General features: G+C 31.7%; 1 protein-coding gene across 1 annotated transcript; it reads right to left on the reverse strand.

The window, feature by feature from the left end:
• Window positions 1-27: 27 nt before the first annotated feature.
• Window positions 28-7,730, reverse strand: LOC141700018 (uncharacterized). Its single transcript, XM_074503788.1, has 7 exons — window positions 7,314-7,730; window positions 6,691-6,826; window positions 5,329-5,410; window positions 2,445-2,620; window positions 1,192-1,329; window positions 976-1,115; window positions 28-487 (listed from the first exon to the last, which is right to left on the reverse strand). The coding sequence occupies exons 1-7, from the start codon at window positions 7,438-7,440 to the stop codon at window positions 207-209; spliced, it is 1,080 nt and encodes a 359-aa protein (XP_074359889.1). The 5' UTR covers window positions 7,441-7,730; the 3' UTR covers window positions 28-206.
• Between the last annotated feature and the right edge of the window lie 9,695 nt (window positions 7,731-17,425).

The raw sequence follows: 17,425 nt of genomic DNA on the forward strand, positions 1-17,425 counted from the left end.
ATCATAGCAGTAAAAGTTTCCTGAAAGTTGATACTCAAATATGTATATATATGGAGATAAATGGATCTAAACCATGGAACCACAGTAAGCAGAAAACGCAACAACATGGTTAAGCATCCCCATACTCCAAAAAGGGGGGGGGGGTATGGAACCTAAACAGAGAGATTGGCTGGAGTTTAATTAACTTCACAAGAAAAGCAAAGTACTTAAGCTACTTCCTTATCTTTGTTTTTCCCTACAACTTCCTCATCTTTAGTTTTTCCTTCATCTGAAATTTTAAAGCCCTCAATCTTGCGCCGAATCACTTCTCCAGGAGCCCTCACCTTCCCGCTAGAGCCATTTGTTTTGACTGTATCGTTTTCATCACGGGTTAAAGAGCCTGTTTGCCATATCCTGATTGTTCCATCCTCGGATCCAGAGGCATATGTGTCTCCTTCTGGTGAGAATCTAACACAGTGAACTGGCCCATGGTGACCCTTGTTACATGCTACAATCAAATATCAAATATAGCAATTAATACTACAGAATACCCCCGAAAATGAAAAAATATATATAAAAAATATATGATAATAAAGTAATTTAACTATCCTGTCAATAAAACATGTGAAAGCATAATGAATTTTTGTATCAGAGGTCACACAGCCTATAGAAGTATTCCAACCAAGCCTAGAGGTAAGCGGCCTACTTAAGGCAAGTCCAAAAGGATGAATATTATTCTGAATTTCTAACTAATTCCCATGATAAAAATGAACTCAGTTCCAACTAAATGTCAACTCATAATTTCCCCAGCCAAATGGGAGCATGTATACACAAGTTTAATATTTATATCTTTCATGTTTATTTCAAAGTTTGACTTAAGCATACTAGTTGTAAAATTGTTATCTAATAAATTTCTATCTGAAAAGAAAAAAACAATCCTAAAAAGGCTCGCATTTTAAAATGAACACAACACGTAAAGCACTCAGCAGTACTTACCAATTTCTTCACCGGTGTAAAAATCAAACATATGAATCCACATGTCCTCTCCAGCAGCAACAAACTTGGCTCCATACTTTGGTTCCAATGAAGCAGATTCGATGGTACACGGCATGTTATAATTCCTGACCAATCCAAAACTGGAAGCAATGAAGTAAATAATTAGTTAGGTGACAATCACAAGGTTTCAGCAGACAAGCATGCAGCTGAACTTACTAATTTGAATCCCAAAACTTGACGCTGAACCCATCAGCAGTAGTTATATACCGACCATCTTGGCTTACTTCAGTACTAGTCACAGATGATTTAGTCTCCAGAGTACGGACTATGTTACCAGTTCTTATGTCCCATAACCTGTAAAATGGCAACTACGTTTAGTCAGAGAACAGAAAGACTCGGATTTTATACAAAGACAGGGATTTTACAGGTGTGTCTATGTTATAAAAGAAAATTACTTATGGCCTATGGTATACTAATTGCCTCCAGTTTTTATCTGATTTAAAGATAAAATAGAAACTACGAGTAATATTTATAGCAAATTATATTAGTGAGCAGGTCAACTGTGTTTTAAACTTAACACCGCAAAACAGGGTACTGACTTACTGTTCATTTAAAATTAATGTTACTTGGTTCTCTAATACTAATTGCTTCACTATCGCATATTGAATTTAGTTACGATGCTGGAATATCATATTGCTATAGTACTAGATTATTTACATCAAATGACTTTTAGTTGTCAATATACCAAAGTGGCTAATCCTGCACTTACTTCCATGCATCTTAATTATAAAATAAAATATATAAGAACCATAACACTTTTAGGGTTTCTGGCATATGTGTTGTGTAGCACCATTGCATTTTTTTCCATTTTTTCAGCTAATGTAACTACTTATGCAAGTAAATTCTAGGGGAAAAAAATCTTCCAATAAGATTTACAAATACTAATTTAATGGTGATCATTATTAAAAAAAAATAGAGGTCTTAAATAAACTCATATCCTCACGTTAATGTTAAGATTTTGAAATCCAATCATAGGAGCAGTGCCTTGTTGTTTCATAATCCTGCTATTCAATACTTCCTGTCTATTTACAGCTCCTCAAATTAGATCTATCCACTTTCGTTCCATATATGGTAAACTTGTAATTTTATATAATAAATAGAATAATAGATATATGAAGTTGCTTCGTCAAAGAGAAGCTTTCTTTAATTTATAAGCAACTATGGGTACATAAATTACTTTTTCTATTTAACAATAAATTTTTACTTAATAATATGATACTGAACCTTTCTGACTAATAAAAAACATATTATAATGGGACAGAAAATGAGCTTGAGTGCTTGACCAAAAAGCCGAAAAGGAAAAAAAAGGAACAGGAAAAAAGAACTTTTTAAAGTGAACGAAAGTTCCTCAACATAAAACAAAGCAGCCTATATGACCATAATATTATGGTTGCACAAGGTAAGTGTACCTGACTCCTCCCATATCAGTACAAGAGCTTAATATTGTTTGATCACTGTGAAGCCAGGTAGCAGTTCTGACAGATCCAGGGGACTTGTCTAATTCTCTAGGAGGTGCATCAGGGCGATTCATGTCATAGATACGAAGAAGCCTCTCAACTCCTCCAGTAAGTAGAAATTGAGTGTCCTGTAACAAATAGAAATCTAACTGAGTGCTACATATAGAGAATAGAATACAAAAAGTGCACATTGCATTAATTTTACTAGCCGATCACAGAACAAAATAATATTTTATTATATAAATATAGTACATACACTAAATTGAGTATTACAATTATTTAATATCCATATTAAGATTTATATGTAAATTCTAAAATCTTACTCGAATTACATGTAAGTCCCAAATACAAAGCCACACATATACAATTAAATGCTCGTAAATTTACACGGTTAATTATCAATATGAAATAGTTTGCAATAATTTAGTGATATAAAGGAAATATTCTTTTATTAATATCACTATGCTATTATGACCGGATACGAATTACTTGTAGTTGTCAATAGTACGTTGAATCAAGTATTACAAATATACATATTACGATTTAGATGTAGATTCTAAAATACTACTCGAATTACTATGAGTCTCAAATCCAAAATTATACATTTACAATTACATACTCGTACATTAACACAAAATTAAATATCCTCTTGGCAGCCTCCCTACTTTCATCCTCTCTGTTAGGGTTTGTCTATTTTCAAGTAAATCGAGGGGCTTCCACTGGTTTTCTCCGGTGGAAAGCCCCAACCCCTTCATTCTCTGTTATTCTCGTTTATTTCCTTTCAATAAAACCCAATTTTTTGGTTGTTTGTGTGTCTCTCCTCTTGGAGTGTGTGTTTTGTCTCTTCTTTTTGGAGTGTTTGTTATATTTTTATTTAGTCATGCTTGGGGGGCTTGGGTTTATCTGGTGATGGATCTGTTGAGGACGAATTTATTGATGTTTTTGGTGATCTGCAAAGCCTGCATCGGATCTGGATCTGGGACGGTGGTGAATATTGCAAAAGCTCACATCTCACAACTAAAGATTGTTCATCTTTCATGGGTTTATACTTTCGGCATGTCTATAACTGGTATCCGGCATATAGATAGTCGGGGTGCCTTCGGCATGTCTATAGCTGGTGTCAGGCATGTAGATAGCCGGGGTGCCGCTTCTCCAATCTCATTTTATGCGATTGGTGTTCTGAACACTGGGCTAACCATAGTTTTTATGTGATATGGTCAATTGCGATGTTGCTATTTTCAGAGATGCTGCTGCAATTTGGATCGCTTGAGATGTCTTTGATTTCGTTTTTAATTTCAAGAATTTTTAAATTCTATGTGTTAAACGATCAGGAAACAAATCATCTAATTGTTTTTAGTATGTTATTTGTTTTATCACCTGGTTGTATCGACAGTTGGGGGTTTGTCCCGACTGTACTATATTCAATTTAATGAGAACTTTCTGCATCTGTCAAAAAAAAAAAAAATCCTCTTGGCATGTGCGCGAGTTTAACTATCAAAATAATAATAATAATAATAATCAACATATAAAACATTTAACAATAAATTAGTAATAGAATAAAATAAAAATTCTTTTATAAATATCACTATACTGTTAGTTATGATTGGATGTGGGATACTTTTAGTTGGTACTTAGTAATAAATATTTTAAATGGTCGGTATCAAGTACTATACGCCAAATGTAACATAAAATCTATGCTCATACTCAAGATTCGATATTCAGACTCAAAAATATTTAATACAGAGAGGTGATAACTAAATTTTGGTAATTTGGTACTACAGGCATTTCACCAGTAGTAGGAGTAGTAGTAGTGTTAAAATAGAGTTCTTTAAAGTACTTTTAGTAGGAGATGTAATAGCTGTAATAATTTTTTTAAAAAAACAAAAAGTAATGATAATCTTTTGGTAGTTCGATACTTTGGTGCAATGGTATTGTACTATGTTCCACTCAAAAGGGTTTTCGCTTATCAACGAAAAGTGTAGATGTCTTTTTTTAAATTAAAATAGGAATTTTTGAAAGATAAAATATGACAATGCAGATAATAATTCTGATTTTAGTTCAATAGAATGAAATCTAGTGGGACTGAAATGAGAATTTAAAGCAAGGGCTAATATACATTAAGGGTCGGGAGGACACACACTAATTGTGAGAGAAAAAAAATAGAGTTTGTGGGTAAGGACGGAGGAGAACATAGAAGGTGATGAGAACAAGGATATCATCAAATTCATGAACATTACTGGTTATGAGTATGGGATGAGGTAATCCATATGAAATTGAAGGACTAAATAATAGCATAATATATCAGAATGGATAATTATGGATAAAGTTTATGATTATCTTCATATCAATGAAATAGCTTAATAAAGTAATTTCAATCCCACGTCATACCAATCCTACCAGTCAAACACGACATAAACTAAATATCATATGTAATTCAAATCCAATTGAGCAACATTAAAGCATGAGATAACCATTTGACACTAGATTTATTCTTAATCGGTACCACGCTTTATTTGCATTTTTTAGTGAACTCTACAATCTGTATCTTAGTTAAGCAAACAGATTCTTCCATCAATGTGTGGTTCTAATATCCATAAGCATCATGGAATTAAGGAATTTACCCCTTTCAGCCCATTTAAAATGTGCAATGTACTAGCATATTTATAAGACAGAAGCTGTAGACAACTACATTTCAATTTCGTCAACAAGTATATGCAAATCAAAGTAGCCTCTAAGTGAGTTCAAACAAAGTCTTGAAAACTATGTTAGTCTAATTAATTAAGAACATAATTCTTGGTTAAAATATATAGTAGTGCATGTGAGCTTAGACACTTACCTCAGAAAAAGCACAGGTTCGAACAATGTGTTTGTGCTCAAAAGAGTGAAGTACCTCTCCTTTTAATGCATCCCAGATTTTCCTACATTCGCATTTGTTGTACAAAAACATGTCAGCCCATCCGATTACAGCAACGACTACCAAGCAATAACAAAAACAACACACACACACACACATATATATATATTCGTCATAGCTTAAAAACCTAAAGAACGCTCTACACCAAAAATAGCTCATGAGAAGATAAGCACTTGCGTGTATTTGAATAAACTTTGAACATAATTAAGAAATAGTTTTAAATGCATTTAAATGACCCTACTACATCGAACCCTTAAAAAAAGTAAATACACATATTCGAAAATATTTAAGTCCTATATTCCAGAAATAACAAGGACAGACTTATATTTTAGCATAAAAGTTAATATCACTTATTATGGGTAGTCACTTTTACCATTAAATAACCTACTAGTTACTAAAATAAGTTTAGAAAAAAAAATTATTCGTCTTTAAAAGCAACTTATAACTGACCTACAAGCTAAATTTTGAGAAGTAGAAAATATCTACTTATTTCAATTGCTTACCTAAAATTCGTAATTAGACTCAACAAAAAAATTCAATACTACCATTTTAAATGCAACTTCTATTATAATTTTTTTGTTATATAATACCTCTTATCTTACGAGTTCTACCTTGTTGAGAAGATTATCCAAACTGATAGTAACTTATTGGTCTGCTTATAGTTACGAAACTAACTTAAACTCTTTAAGTAACAAATAATTGTTTTAGAGCAAGCGAAACAGGTCCCAAGGTTAGGTAGATATAAAAATTAAGCTATTGCCATATCAACTGCAACTAATATCATAAAAACCTAGCCTGTGTGGCTTATTTCCTCGCTTCAATCAAATTCTACATCTTCAAGCCTAATTTAACAAACCGTAATAAAAGTTGTGGGCACAACATAATAGGAGCTACAATCTAGTATAGGTATGTATCTCACAACATTAATGAAAGTATTTGAAATTACTAAAATATAATCTGTCTAAGACAGAAATAGCTATAAAAAACATGGTTCAAAGTAATCTAGAAAACCTATTAGGTTTTAGCTAGGAAGCAACTCGCTTTCGCTAGTTTCTACATACGTAATTGATTCTTATATCATAATGGAAGTCAAATAACCTGAGTTTGTACTAACAGATTATGGAAATTCTAAACTGAAAACTTCATGTAAAAGGAAACATACAATCATTTAAGAGAGACTGATTATACGTTATATTTAGCAAGGGAAAAATTATTTTACACCAATAACATTTGATTTCTCGAGTGGATAAATGGTTTTGTTCACTTGTTAATTAAGGAACTTACGCAGTAAAGTCAGCGGAACCGGATGCAGCACGTAAAGCGTTTGTATCCAAGCAGCAACTCCAAACTGCGCCCTTATGACCTTCAAATGTTCCAATCCAGTCCCCAGCTTCTCCATTTCTGAGCATTGGCTTGGAATCTGAATAAGTAAATGTAATTTATCCACAGGTTATATTAAATTAAATTAATACTCTTAAATCCCCAAAACAAATTTGTAGGAACAAAAACCCTAGTAACATCATTAAACTCCATAATCATTATCATCATCATCATCATCCAAAATCAAAATTGAAACAACCAAATTGCAAAATTACATTATGTCCAATGCGGAAAAACGGAACCCTTTCTCATACATAAAAACGCAGTACCAACATTTCCCTTTCAATTTCTTTATTACACATGAACATAACCATCTAAACACGAAAAAATCAACAAAAAATCCTCCAACATGTCATAATTAACAATTAAATGGTAAAATGAACAAATTTCGAAATGTAAACATAATCATCTAAAAATGAAAAATTCAACTAAAAAATCCCAACATGTCATAATTGAATGGTAAAATATCGAAAAATTGAAACGTATATATACAAACATATATATAAAGAAGGGGAAGAGCTTAATACCCTTGCTAGCACTGATGAGAAAGTAACCATCTTGAGTGACTGGACTATAAAACAAATCAACAACTGGTCTAGAATGACCATGGCACACCAATGGCACTGCTACTTTCTTTTTCTCTATTCTCTCCATTCTTGAAAAATCACAAAAATAAAAAAATCACCCAGATAAAAAGAACTTAAATTATGACAACCCAATACAAATTGAGTTGTGAGATTGTGAAAAAGATGAAAGCCCAGTTGTTAGAAATTAAAAAGAATGAGTTTTGATCAAATTCAGACAGGGTACATATGATGTTTTTCTGGTGTCTGTGTGTGTATGTGTTTGTGAATGTAAGTGATTGTATAGGGTTTGGGAAAGGGTAGAGATGTTTATGTTATGTTATGTTATAAAAAGAGTGATGTTGTATTGTCTGAGAAACGAGGCTTCTGGAAACTGGGGTTTCGGCTGTTACGAATGGGAAATGAGACAGTGTGGGGCGAGGCGTGGGCCGGGCTTTATCCGAGTTTTTTTAAATGAATAGGATGGATTTTTTAAAAAAAAATAGGCTGAGGAGGCGGAATTTTCTCAGAATATGAGATTTGTATTGGGCTCGTGGGTCGAGTCGAATTCGACATCATTTGAATTATATTTAAATTATTTATTAGTATTTATTTATGTTTAATGACATAAAATAATATCTTTAATCGGTTTAAATATCAAATTAGTTGTTTCAGTGAACGTCATCTATCACTTAATTTATTAATTTTAACGAAATATTATTTTGATTCACTAAACTCATATAAATATCTTTAAAATTTGTCGAGAAAATAATTGAGTTGAGTTCTACGTATTTTCTTTAAACGTTACTATAACCAAGTGAGAAGTTGTGAATTTTAGTAAATAATTAGTAAATAAATTTTAAAATCTAAACATATATCTATAATACTAGAATTCAAAGTTTTTATTTGATTGTAGTACGGTAAAGAAAAATGTATAGAATTGAAGAAAAGATAATATTAAGGGCTTTATTCGGGTTTTTTTAAATGAATTGGATTGGGTTTTTAAAAAAAATGGGCCGAGGAGGCGGAATTTTCTCAGAATATGAGATTTGTATTGGGCTCGCGGGCCGAGTCGAATTCGACATCATTTGAATTATATTTAAATTATTTATTAGTATTTCTTTATGTTTAATGACATAAAATAATATCTTTAACCGGTTTAAATATCAAATTACTTGTTTTAGTGAACGTCTTGTATCACTTAATTTATTAATTTTAACGGGATACCATTTTGATTCACTAAACTCATATAAATATATTTATAATTTGTCGAGAAAGTAATTGAGTTGAGTTCTACGTATTTTCTTTAAACGCTACTATAACCAGGTGAGAAGTTGTGAATTTTAGTAAATAAATATTAAATAAATTTTAAAATCTAAACATATATCTAAAATACTAGAATTCAAAATTTTTATTTGATTATAGTACGGTGAAGAAAAATGTATAAAATTGAAGAAAAGATAATATTAAGGGCCTCAACATATACTTAAAGAATCTATATAATATTTATATATTTTAAATAATTAAAATAATATCTCGTTAAGATTTATGAAGGAAGTAACATATAGGCTTGAATTCGGTGATTAATTTAATATTTAACCTCATGTTAATGTTAAACTTGAATGGGAGTAGCTTAGATTACCAAATAAATAATATAATTTTATGTAACATTTTTTTTAAAAGATAAGTGCATTAAGATAGAAAGAAGTTCATTATATGGTTATAAACAAAATGGTGTGACCAAGAAAGCTTAAATAAAATTTCAACAAAATTTAAAGCATTTACATGATTATAAACGAGATGGAGCAATCGAAAAATCTTAAATAATAATTTTGTTATTTTGTTTGTAATTTCTTGGAGAACATAGTTAACACTTATTTGCTGGGTGTGACTTTGTTTCTTTTAGATGCCTCTTTCGCGGTCGTTGGATTGATTTTTTGTGCTTGTATACTCTCGCCTTTTTGCTTACTTCATGTCACCCCAGTTAGAATCTCTTGGAAGCATAAAAGAGTGTTTGAATACTTAGTACTGCTGTACCACTAGGCTATAACCTGGAGGACCTGTTGTTTGCTTATTGTGCTAAGGCGATTACAAAGTTTGGGGTTTGTGTTATAAGATAGTGTTGACATCATTCTTGTAGTTTGGGGTTTGCTTTCTTCAACAAAATCAGTTGGTTCCTATGTAAATGCAAGCTTGAGCAACTTTATTTATAAGGAAGGGCTGGTGATGCTGTTTGTTGAGCTCTCTAGTGACACGATTTTCGGTCGTCGAACTGTTTGTTGTGATGTGTTGTTCAAACATACAATCTGCTCGGTTCTTGGATTTTCACCCTTACAGTCGTCTTGCTAAGCTTAGTTCAACCTTACCACCTTGTTTGAGTTGACATAGATTGTTGGGTTGATGTTGCATTTAATGGACAGCACTACTTGGACCTAGTTGATTCATTGTTAATCTTGGTTGGGTTTCATATAAGAGTGCATGGATGCTTAGTATGTGTTAAGCAACTGGGTTTAACTTTGTGTCATTATGTTCACTTGGCTTTTGGTTGCATATTAGATGGTTTTCATGTTCCCCTCAAGATCAGTTTGGTTTTATCAGAAATTGGCATCTTAGTAGAATTTTGATTGCGACTGTTATCTGAGTTGATGCTAGCACGGATGAGTTGCACACTAGGGAGATGCCCTAGTATATGTCAAACTGCATGTTGTTGTGTTTAGCCCAATTTGGTTAACTGTAATCTTGGTTGATTGTTGGATGGTTTTCAAAGGTTCTCATATTCTTAGTGATCTTGAGTTTGACTACTTATTAAGTGACTCATATTTGTTCTTGTCACGACACTATGGTTCGCAATGAAGAGTGATTGAATGCTTAGTAGTTGATAAATCATTGTGCTTAGACTTTAATGGATGGTGTCGAGCTAATTATGCTTAGCTTAACTCAAGTTTGGGGTTCTAGCTATACATTATTTTCTGCTTAACACTTGGTCTGCTTGGTTAGGCTTCTTCTCTGCATTCTTTCGGACAACTTAGTTCAAACTTGAGCACCTTGTTTGAGTTGTGCAAAGTATAAGGGGTTGTTACCGATACTGGACGGCCATGTCATGATCAACCTTGGCCAGTTTTATTCAATGCTCAGCGGGTCCTCATTGAAGAGTGTGTGGATGCTTAGTAGGAGTCGATTTCTGGGCGTTAGATGCATATTGGTTGGGTTGCTCGCTTTCATGGTTGCAGATTGGTTTTGGCTATTAGTTCTCTCTCTAAGGAAGTAAGTTCTATCTGAAGTGTAGCTCCTGCTCAAGTTTGGTCTTGTTGATTTGATCGTTCTTGTCCTTGTTATGTAAAATTTGAAACTAGCAGGGAGGAGCCGCATGCTAAGGAGATGCCTTAGCCTTCATCAATCTGTTGGCTCAATGTGAACTTAGATTTTAGCCTCAACAAGGATGCATCTAGGAAAACTAGTATGCTTAGAAGATGCCTTGGCCTTGTTTAATTGCTAGTTTGCTCAAATCACTTGGTTCGAGAGGTTAGGCAGGGGCACCATCCAAGGTATTTCTTCATTATTGTATTTTATTTAAATTTCTTCATCCCCTCCGTAGGACTGATTTTCTTAATCATTGACAGTCCTCACCTTGGCTTGCTAAGGTGTAGAGGGTCAATCCCTCACGTGTACTCGTTTTAATTTATACAATACAAACTTAGCAAAAAAAATCTTAAATAAGTTAAAAGATAAATCCATCAAGATACAACTTAAAAATCAACTTTACTACCTTATCCATATGAACATAAATTCATACTTTGCTAGATAATGAATCACACACAGAGGGGGTGAATGTGTTTTTATATTTTTCTGTTTTTCTTGAAGTGTTAATGGTGATGAACTAAGTAAATTAAAATCTTGTAGTTAAATGTGTTAGTACTGAATTTAGACAGATAAAACAGTGAACATAAATCTTTCAAAACTCACTTAATTTTATATTAAAATTAAGAATATTTTGCTACAAAATTTCTAGGCTCTTTGTTGATAAAGAGCTTAGCTTCTTCCTTGAGTGAATACAAGATTTTCTTATCTAAATTGTTACAACTAACAAAGCATCCAGTGTTTACTTTATAGAATAGTAAACACTGGTTATTACACAGCATGCAACAGCATGTACTAAACCCTATTTTTGGATAACCAAATCTTTCTGTTTATGGCTTAGTGTATCTTTGTTAATCTTGCACGCCTGTGACTTTACTTTGCCAGTTAATCTTGGCCTTTGATCTCATACTCTTTAAGCTGCTTTTGTAGACTTGTCAATCCAACTGATTAGATTTTTTATTGATTGATAATCTTGGATACTTAACTGATCTGCACTTTGTACTTTGAGTTTTACCTCGAGATCTCCAGTTTGGTATATAGAGAACTTGACATCTCGATAAGTATATTGGCTTATCGAGATCTCTAATCACTCTACAGTTATTTTGACTTATTGAAGTCTCTGAGTTCTCTATAACAGAATTTGACTTGTCGAGATCTCTCATCTTCATGTCTTCACTTTGGCTTATCGATAACTCTGAGTTCTCTAGTGACAATTTGGCTTATCGATAACTCTGAGTTCTCCAGTGACAATTTGGCTTATCGATAACTCTGAGTTCGCTAGTGACAAATTGACTTATCGATAACTCTGAGTTCTCTAGTGACAAATTGACTTATCGATAACTCTGAGTTCTCTAGTGAAGAAATGACTTGTCGATATCTTCATTCTTTATGTCTTGAAATTGGCTTGTCGATGTCTCTGAGTTCTCTAGTAGCTTTTCTTGACTTGTCGATAGGTCATTCTGGAGTTCTCGAATGACTTCTCTATAATACTTAATTTGTGACTTCTTGACTTAAAATATTTTTCTCAAAAAAGATTTATTCAACTCCAAGCTTCTTCATAATTCTTCTGAGGCATGATCTTCTTGATCTTCTTTCAGATAGAACCCTTAGGCTTGATACTATTTAGTGGAAAAAGACTCCAGTCTGCCCTTGAGCATTTTTATAGACTTAAGTGGGACAATACAAAATGCAAAATTAGATTACAATACAACTTACTTAGGATTATTAATTTGACTTAGTCTTGTTATTGTACAGGCATGTCTTGCATAACATACTTTTATCAGATTTTTTTTATTCGAACTTTTTTAAAACTAGATTTTTATGGGTAAAATATTAATACACCCAGCATTCGGGTACAAATACCCAAAATGCTGATTGATAGTACATTCCGTCCAAAATAACCACGAAATACGTATTACGGACACGCGCATTCAATTTTTAAATTTTTAATAAAGAATAAGCATATTACACATGTGTGTTCAGTTTTGTTTTTTATTGAATGCGCATCACAAGGATTTGTATTCCTTTTTGGGTACTCTTTCAATTTTTATCCAAATTTTTTTAATCCAATTTTGCGGGTTTCATACTGGATTTTCATTAAAAAAAAGAGGTATGTTTACACATTTCGGTCCAGTTCAGTCCTAAAATAATATTTTTTTTCTTTTACTTTCATCTATTGGGTTTGGTCCGGATTTTGACGGAACCAATCAAATATTCAGCCCTAAAAATTGATATGTTTTTTATTTCTCTAAAATAATTCAAACTGAAAATGATTATATGTAGTTAATTAGATTTTAATATGTTGTTGATCTTTGTACGAAATAACTTTAGTTTTTAATATTTACGTTTCTTATTAACTTGGGTTGAAAATTCTAGAAATCAATCAATCAAACGTACTAAATAATACTGCATAAAGTATATGGGAAAATATAATATACGCAACATTATCCTCATTCAAAAAAAAATAAGAGGTTGTTTTTGCAAAATTCCCTACTTGTTTGTGCACGGATAAGCGTGTTCTATATAAAAAGTGATATATAATGATACGTAAAAGTATGTAAAAACTCAACATATAGAATTTGATAATATATTTTTGTAAAAAGAGACAATACACTGACACATGGTTTTCTTCACGAACTTACCTCTACGGTAAAAATATTTTCTCGGGGTTAGTGTTTGGGCTCATTGCTCGCAAAGAAGGATTCTGACACCACACACAAAAACTACAATCATGTAATTATAGACTTGCTTCCAAATTCGCCACTATATATAAAATTGAAATTATTTGCACTGAATTTCTTTAAAATTATAAAAAATTATCAAATTACATCACTTTTAATTTTAACCGCCCAAAATATCAATTTTTCGGAGAGATTACTTAAAATACCCATGAAGAAGTACGTATTTCCCAAATGCATATTCAATTTTTAAAATTTTAATAAAAAACATGCATGTGAAGCAAACATGTTTACTTTCTTATTTTAACTGAGTTAGTATTGTGCAAACACGTATTTGCCAAAGGACGAAAGTGAATACCATGTATTACACATGCGTTTTGTATGTTAAAATTGTTATAATTTGTAGTACGTTAGTATTTTGGACGGTAATCAACGTTTTTAGCTAATTTGTTTATTTTAATTTCAAAATTGGATATTTTGATACAACATCGCAAAATTTAATGATTATGATTAAAAAAAATAGTCAAAGTAAAGATTTAATCAAATTATAAATTATAATTTATGTACTTATTATAGTGCAACATAAATTAATTTTTTCTTTCAAAATTAATTATCCTGATTGTTCTTTTATGAATAAAATTAACCAAATATTAATATTTAGAAAAAAATTAAAATAGGCATTATTAAATAAGTATATCGAACCTACATTACAATTTAATATTTAATTTTTAAATTTTTAGTTAAAATTATATTTATTTGATAAAAAAATCAAGTCGTCACTAATTTGGAACCAAGAAAATATTAAAATGGAAAGGAACCATGTCCTCGAAGCAATTGATAAAGTATGGAGAAAAGAGATCAAAATATAGTTTTATTATAATATAACTTGTTCTTGATTACAACAGAAGAGAGGCTTATATAGCCAACAATCATACATTATAAAGGAAAATATCCTAACAAGAAAATTATTATAATAATGAAACTATCCAATAATATAATATCACTATATATGTTAACATCCCCCCTCCAACTCACGATGTTGAATCGAGAGTTTGCCAACCAAGAGACGGAGCCACGTAACCAAACAAATCCAAAACTGCAACACCAGATTCAAGAGTATCCAAACAAATGCAAAAACTTCCAAACGAATCCAAAGACGCAATAACAAAAGAGAACGCAACAACAAAAGAGAAATCATCCAAAGACGCAACAACCCAAGAGAAAACAAAGCAATCAAAACACCAAAGTAACAAATCTGCAACCATCGAAAATAATACCAAAACTGTATGCGAAACCGAATCCTAATCCAAAACCAAACTCCATAATTAACACAATACAAACTCCAAATAACTGAATTTAAATCAACAAACTGTATCCAATCCTCAACCAAATTGTATCCCAATTCAAATTGTATCTCAGTCTAATCAAATTCCGTGAATGGCCAGTGTGCCTAGAGCATCAGATAAACTAAACTAATGTGCCTAGAGCACCAAATAAACTAAACCAATCCCCGTGACAGGCCAATGTGCCTAGAGCACCAAATAAACTAAACCAGACCCTTAAAGAACCAATGTGCCTATAACACCAAATAAACTAAACAATCTCTCGCCAAGCCAATGTGCCTAGAGCACCAAATATACTAAAACAATGTGCCTAGAGCACCAAATAACCTACACCAATCCCGCGAATGGCCAATATGCCTATAACACCAGATAAAATAAAATAAAAAAATGGAGAAGTATACAGATGTGCCTAGGGCTACCCCCATCACCAACACGAGAAAAAGAAAAGAAGATGAGAGCGAAAGAAGAAAAAAAACAATATTATCAAGGAGCCAATATCGTCAATGCGAGACCGAGACTGTGTATTAGATTCCCAACCAAAATCAGCAGAAAAATTTGTTAGTCCCTAACAATGCAACAAGAATTACAGAAGGGGGGTTGAATGAAATTCTTGAAACTTTTTCTTGGTTTAAAAGTGTTCTAACTTAAAATATATATATCTGTGTGAATTAATTTTTTAAGTGCGGAATAATAACTTGGAATGAATCAAAACACAAGTAATTAAAAATACAAGTCTTTAAAAACTTTCTGGTGGATTTGAATGTATCCACCAGAGATATATATTATATCAAGAGAACTGTGTGTAGCAAGATTAGCTCACAGCTGCTTACAAATATGAACAACTAAGTTTTACAGAGAAATATTAAGAATATAGCTTACAAATGTTTCTCTGAAAATTTTCTAGCTTAGTGTTCTTGTTGTTCTATTTGCTACTTCTTGGTTTATATATCACCAAGATTACAAAGTAATAAGACAAGATAATAAAACAAAATCTATCAAGTCTAATACTCTGCTGCTTCATTACTCTATTCCAGCATCTTTGAACATCTTCATAATAGCATGAAAATGGCAATGCTTCTTTGTTCTCTAAAACCCAGTTGAATAGGCTTCCACATTCCTTTTGCATACACTCGACGCATGTGACTGTGTTGTCACTGTCAACAGATGTTTGAATTGATTATTCGTCGGGTACATGATCATCCGTCGGGTTGCCTTGTTGATCATCCGTCGAGTGGCATTGTTGTTTATCCGTCGGGTAGCTATCTGGCACTTGAATTCACTTCATTTATGCAGAATTACAAGACATCATCTATGTACAGTTAATCAACTTATTCTGCATATCTAATTAAAGTCAACATGACTTGAGTGCTACTACAGAATCTAAATAAGGTGTATACAGAAATGTGCTACAGACTCATTATTACACAAGCTACTCACTCGATGAATAATAAATCATCATCCGTCGGGACTATATTGAGTCATCCGTCGGGACTATATTTCTTATCCATCGAGTACTACATTTTTCACTAAGTAAATTCTACTAAGGTGTTTTGTTATGTAATCATCAAATTCACAACATATCCACAACAAAATTGTATGAGAGTTCCAACCAAAACCAGCAGAAAAGTTGTATGAGAGTCCCAACCAAAACCAGCAGAAAAATAAACTTTAGCCAAAATCAATTTTATTTACCCATGAGAAATCCAACTAAATCGAAGAAAAAAATAATAGTCATGATTAAAATTCAAAATCATCCGAGAAAAAGAAAAAAATTATTCGATTTGAATAAGAAGAATATGAGAAAAAACAATGGTCATATCACATGTTTTAAACCCAACATGTGAAACCCAACCCGATATAACTCAGCATCAACCTATCTAGGACCGAACCAAAACTCTTGATACCATGATAAAGTATGGAGAGAAGAGAGAAAAATATAGTTTTATTATAATATGACTTGTTCTTGATTACAACAGAAGAGAGGCTTATATAGCCAACAATCATACATAATAAAGGAAAATATCCTAATAAGAAAACTATTATAATAATGAAACTATTCAATAATATAATATCACTATATATGTTAACAGAGTAAAAAAATGATAGGTGTACGAAATATTAATACAATTAGATTAGCATGACTTATAACTTTCTAAATTTTTTTATTTTATCAATTAATCTCAATTAATTTTTTATAATGTAACCAGTCGATTCGAATTTTGAAATTCGATTAATTATTAAAAATTCTTCTTCACCGTAAAATCTATAATAAATTATTAAAATTATAATAATATCTTAATTAAATATTAATAATTATAAAATTTAGAATTTTTTAGTAACTAATAGAAACATAAGCCACAACTCCAATATTTTCGTCCATTTTTAGTTGTCACATTTGACTTTTGTGTGGTTAAATTGACTAAAATTATTTAGCAAAAAAAAGACTAAAATTCGATTGAAATTTATTCAATTAAAAAAGTAAAAAAATTATATCATTATAAAGAACATTTAATTTATTATAATATGCAATTTTTAGTTTTTTAAAATAATATAAAAATAATTTTTAATTTCACCTATAAAAATAGAAATGCTACAGCTACGAAAAGTAACTATATAAAAAGGGACTGATGGAGTACTTAGCAGAGCTGAGCTGTTTAATGAGGCTGAAATCTGAAGAGCTTATTAGGAAACAGCATGA

Source organism: Apium graveolens, unplaced genomic scaffold, assembly GCF_009905375.1.
Source record: "Apium graveolens cultivar Ventura unplaced genomic scaffold, ASM990537v1 ctg1633, whole genome shotgun sequence".
In the NCBI taxonomy this organism is placed as follows: domain Eukaryota; kingdom Viridiplantae; phylum Streptophyta; class Magnoliopsida; order Apiales; family Apiaceae; genus Apium; species Apium graveolens.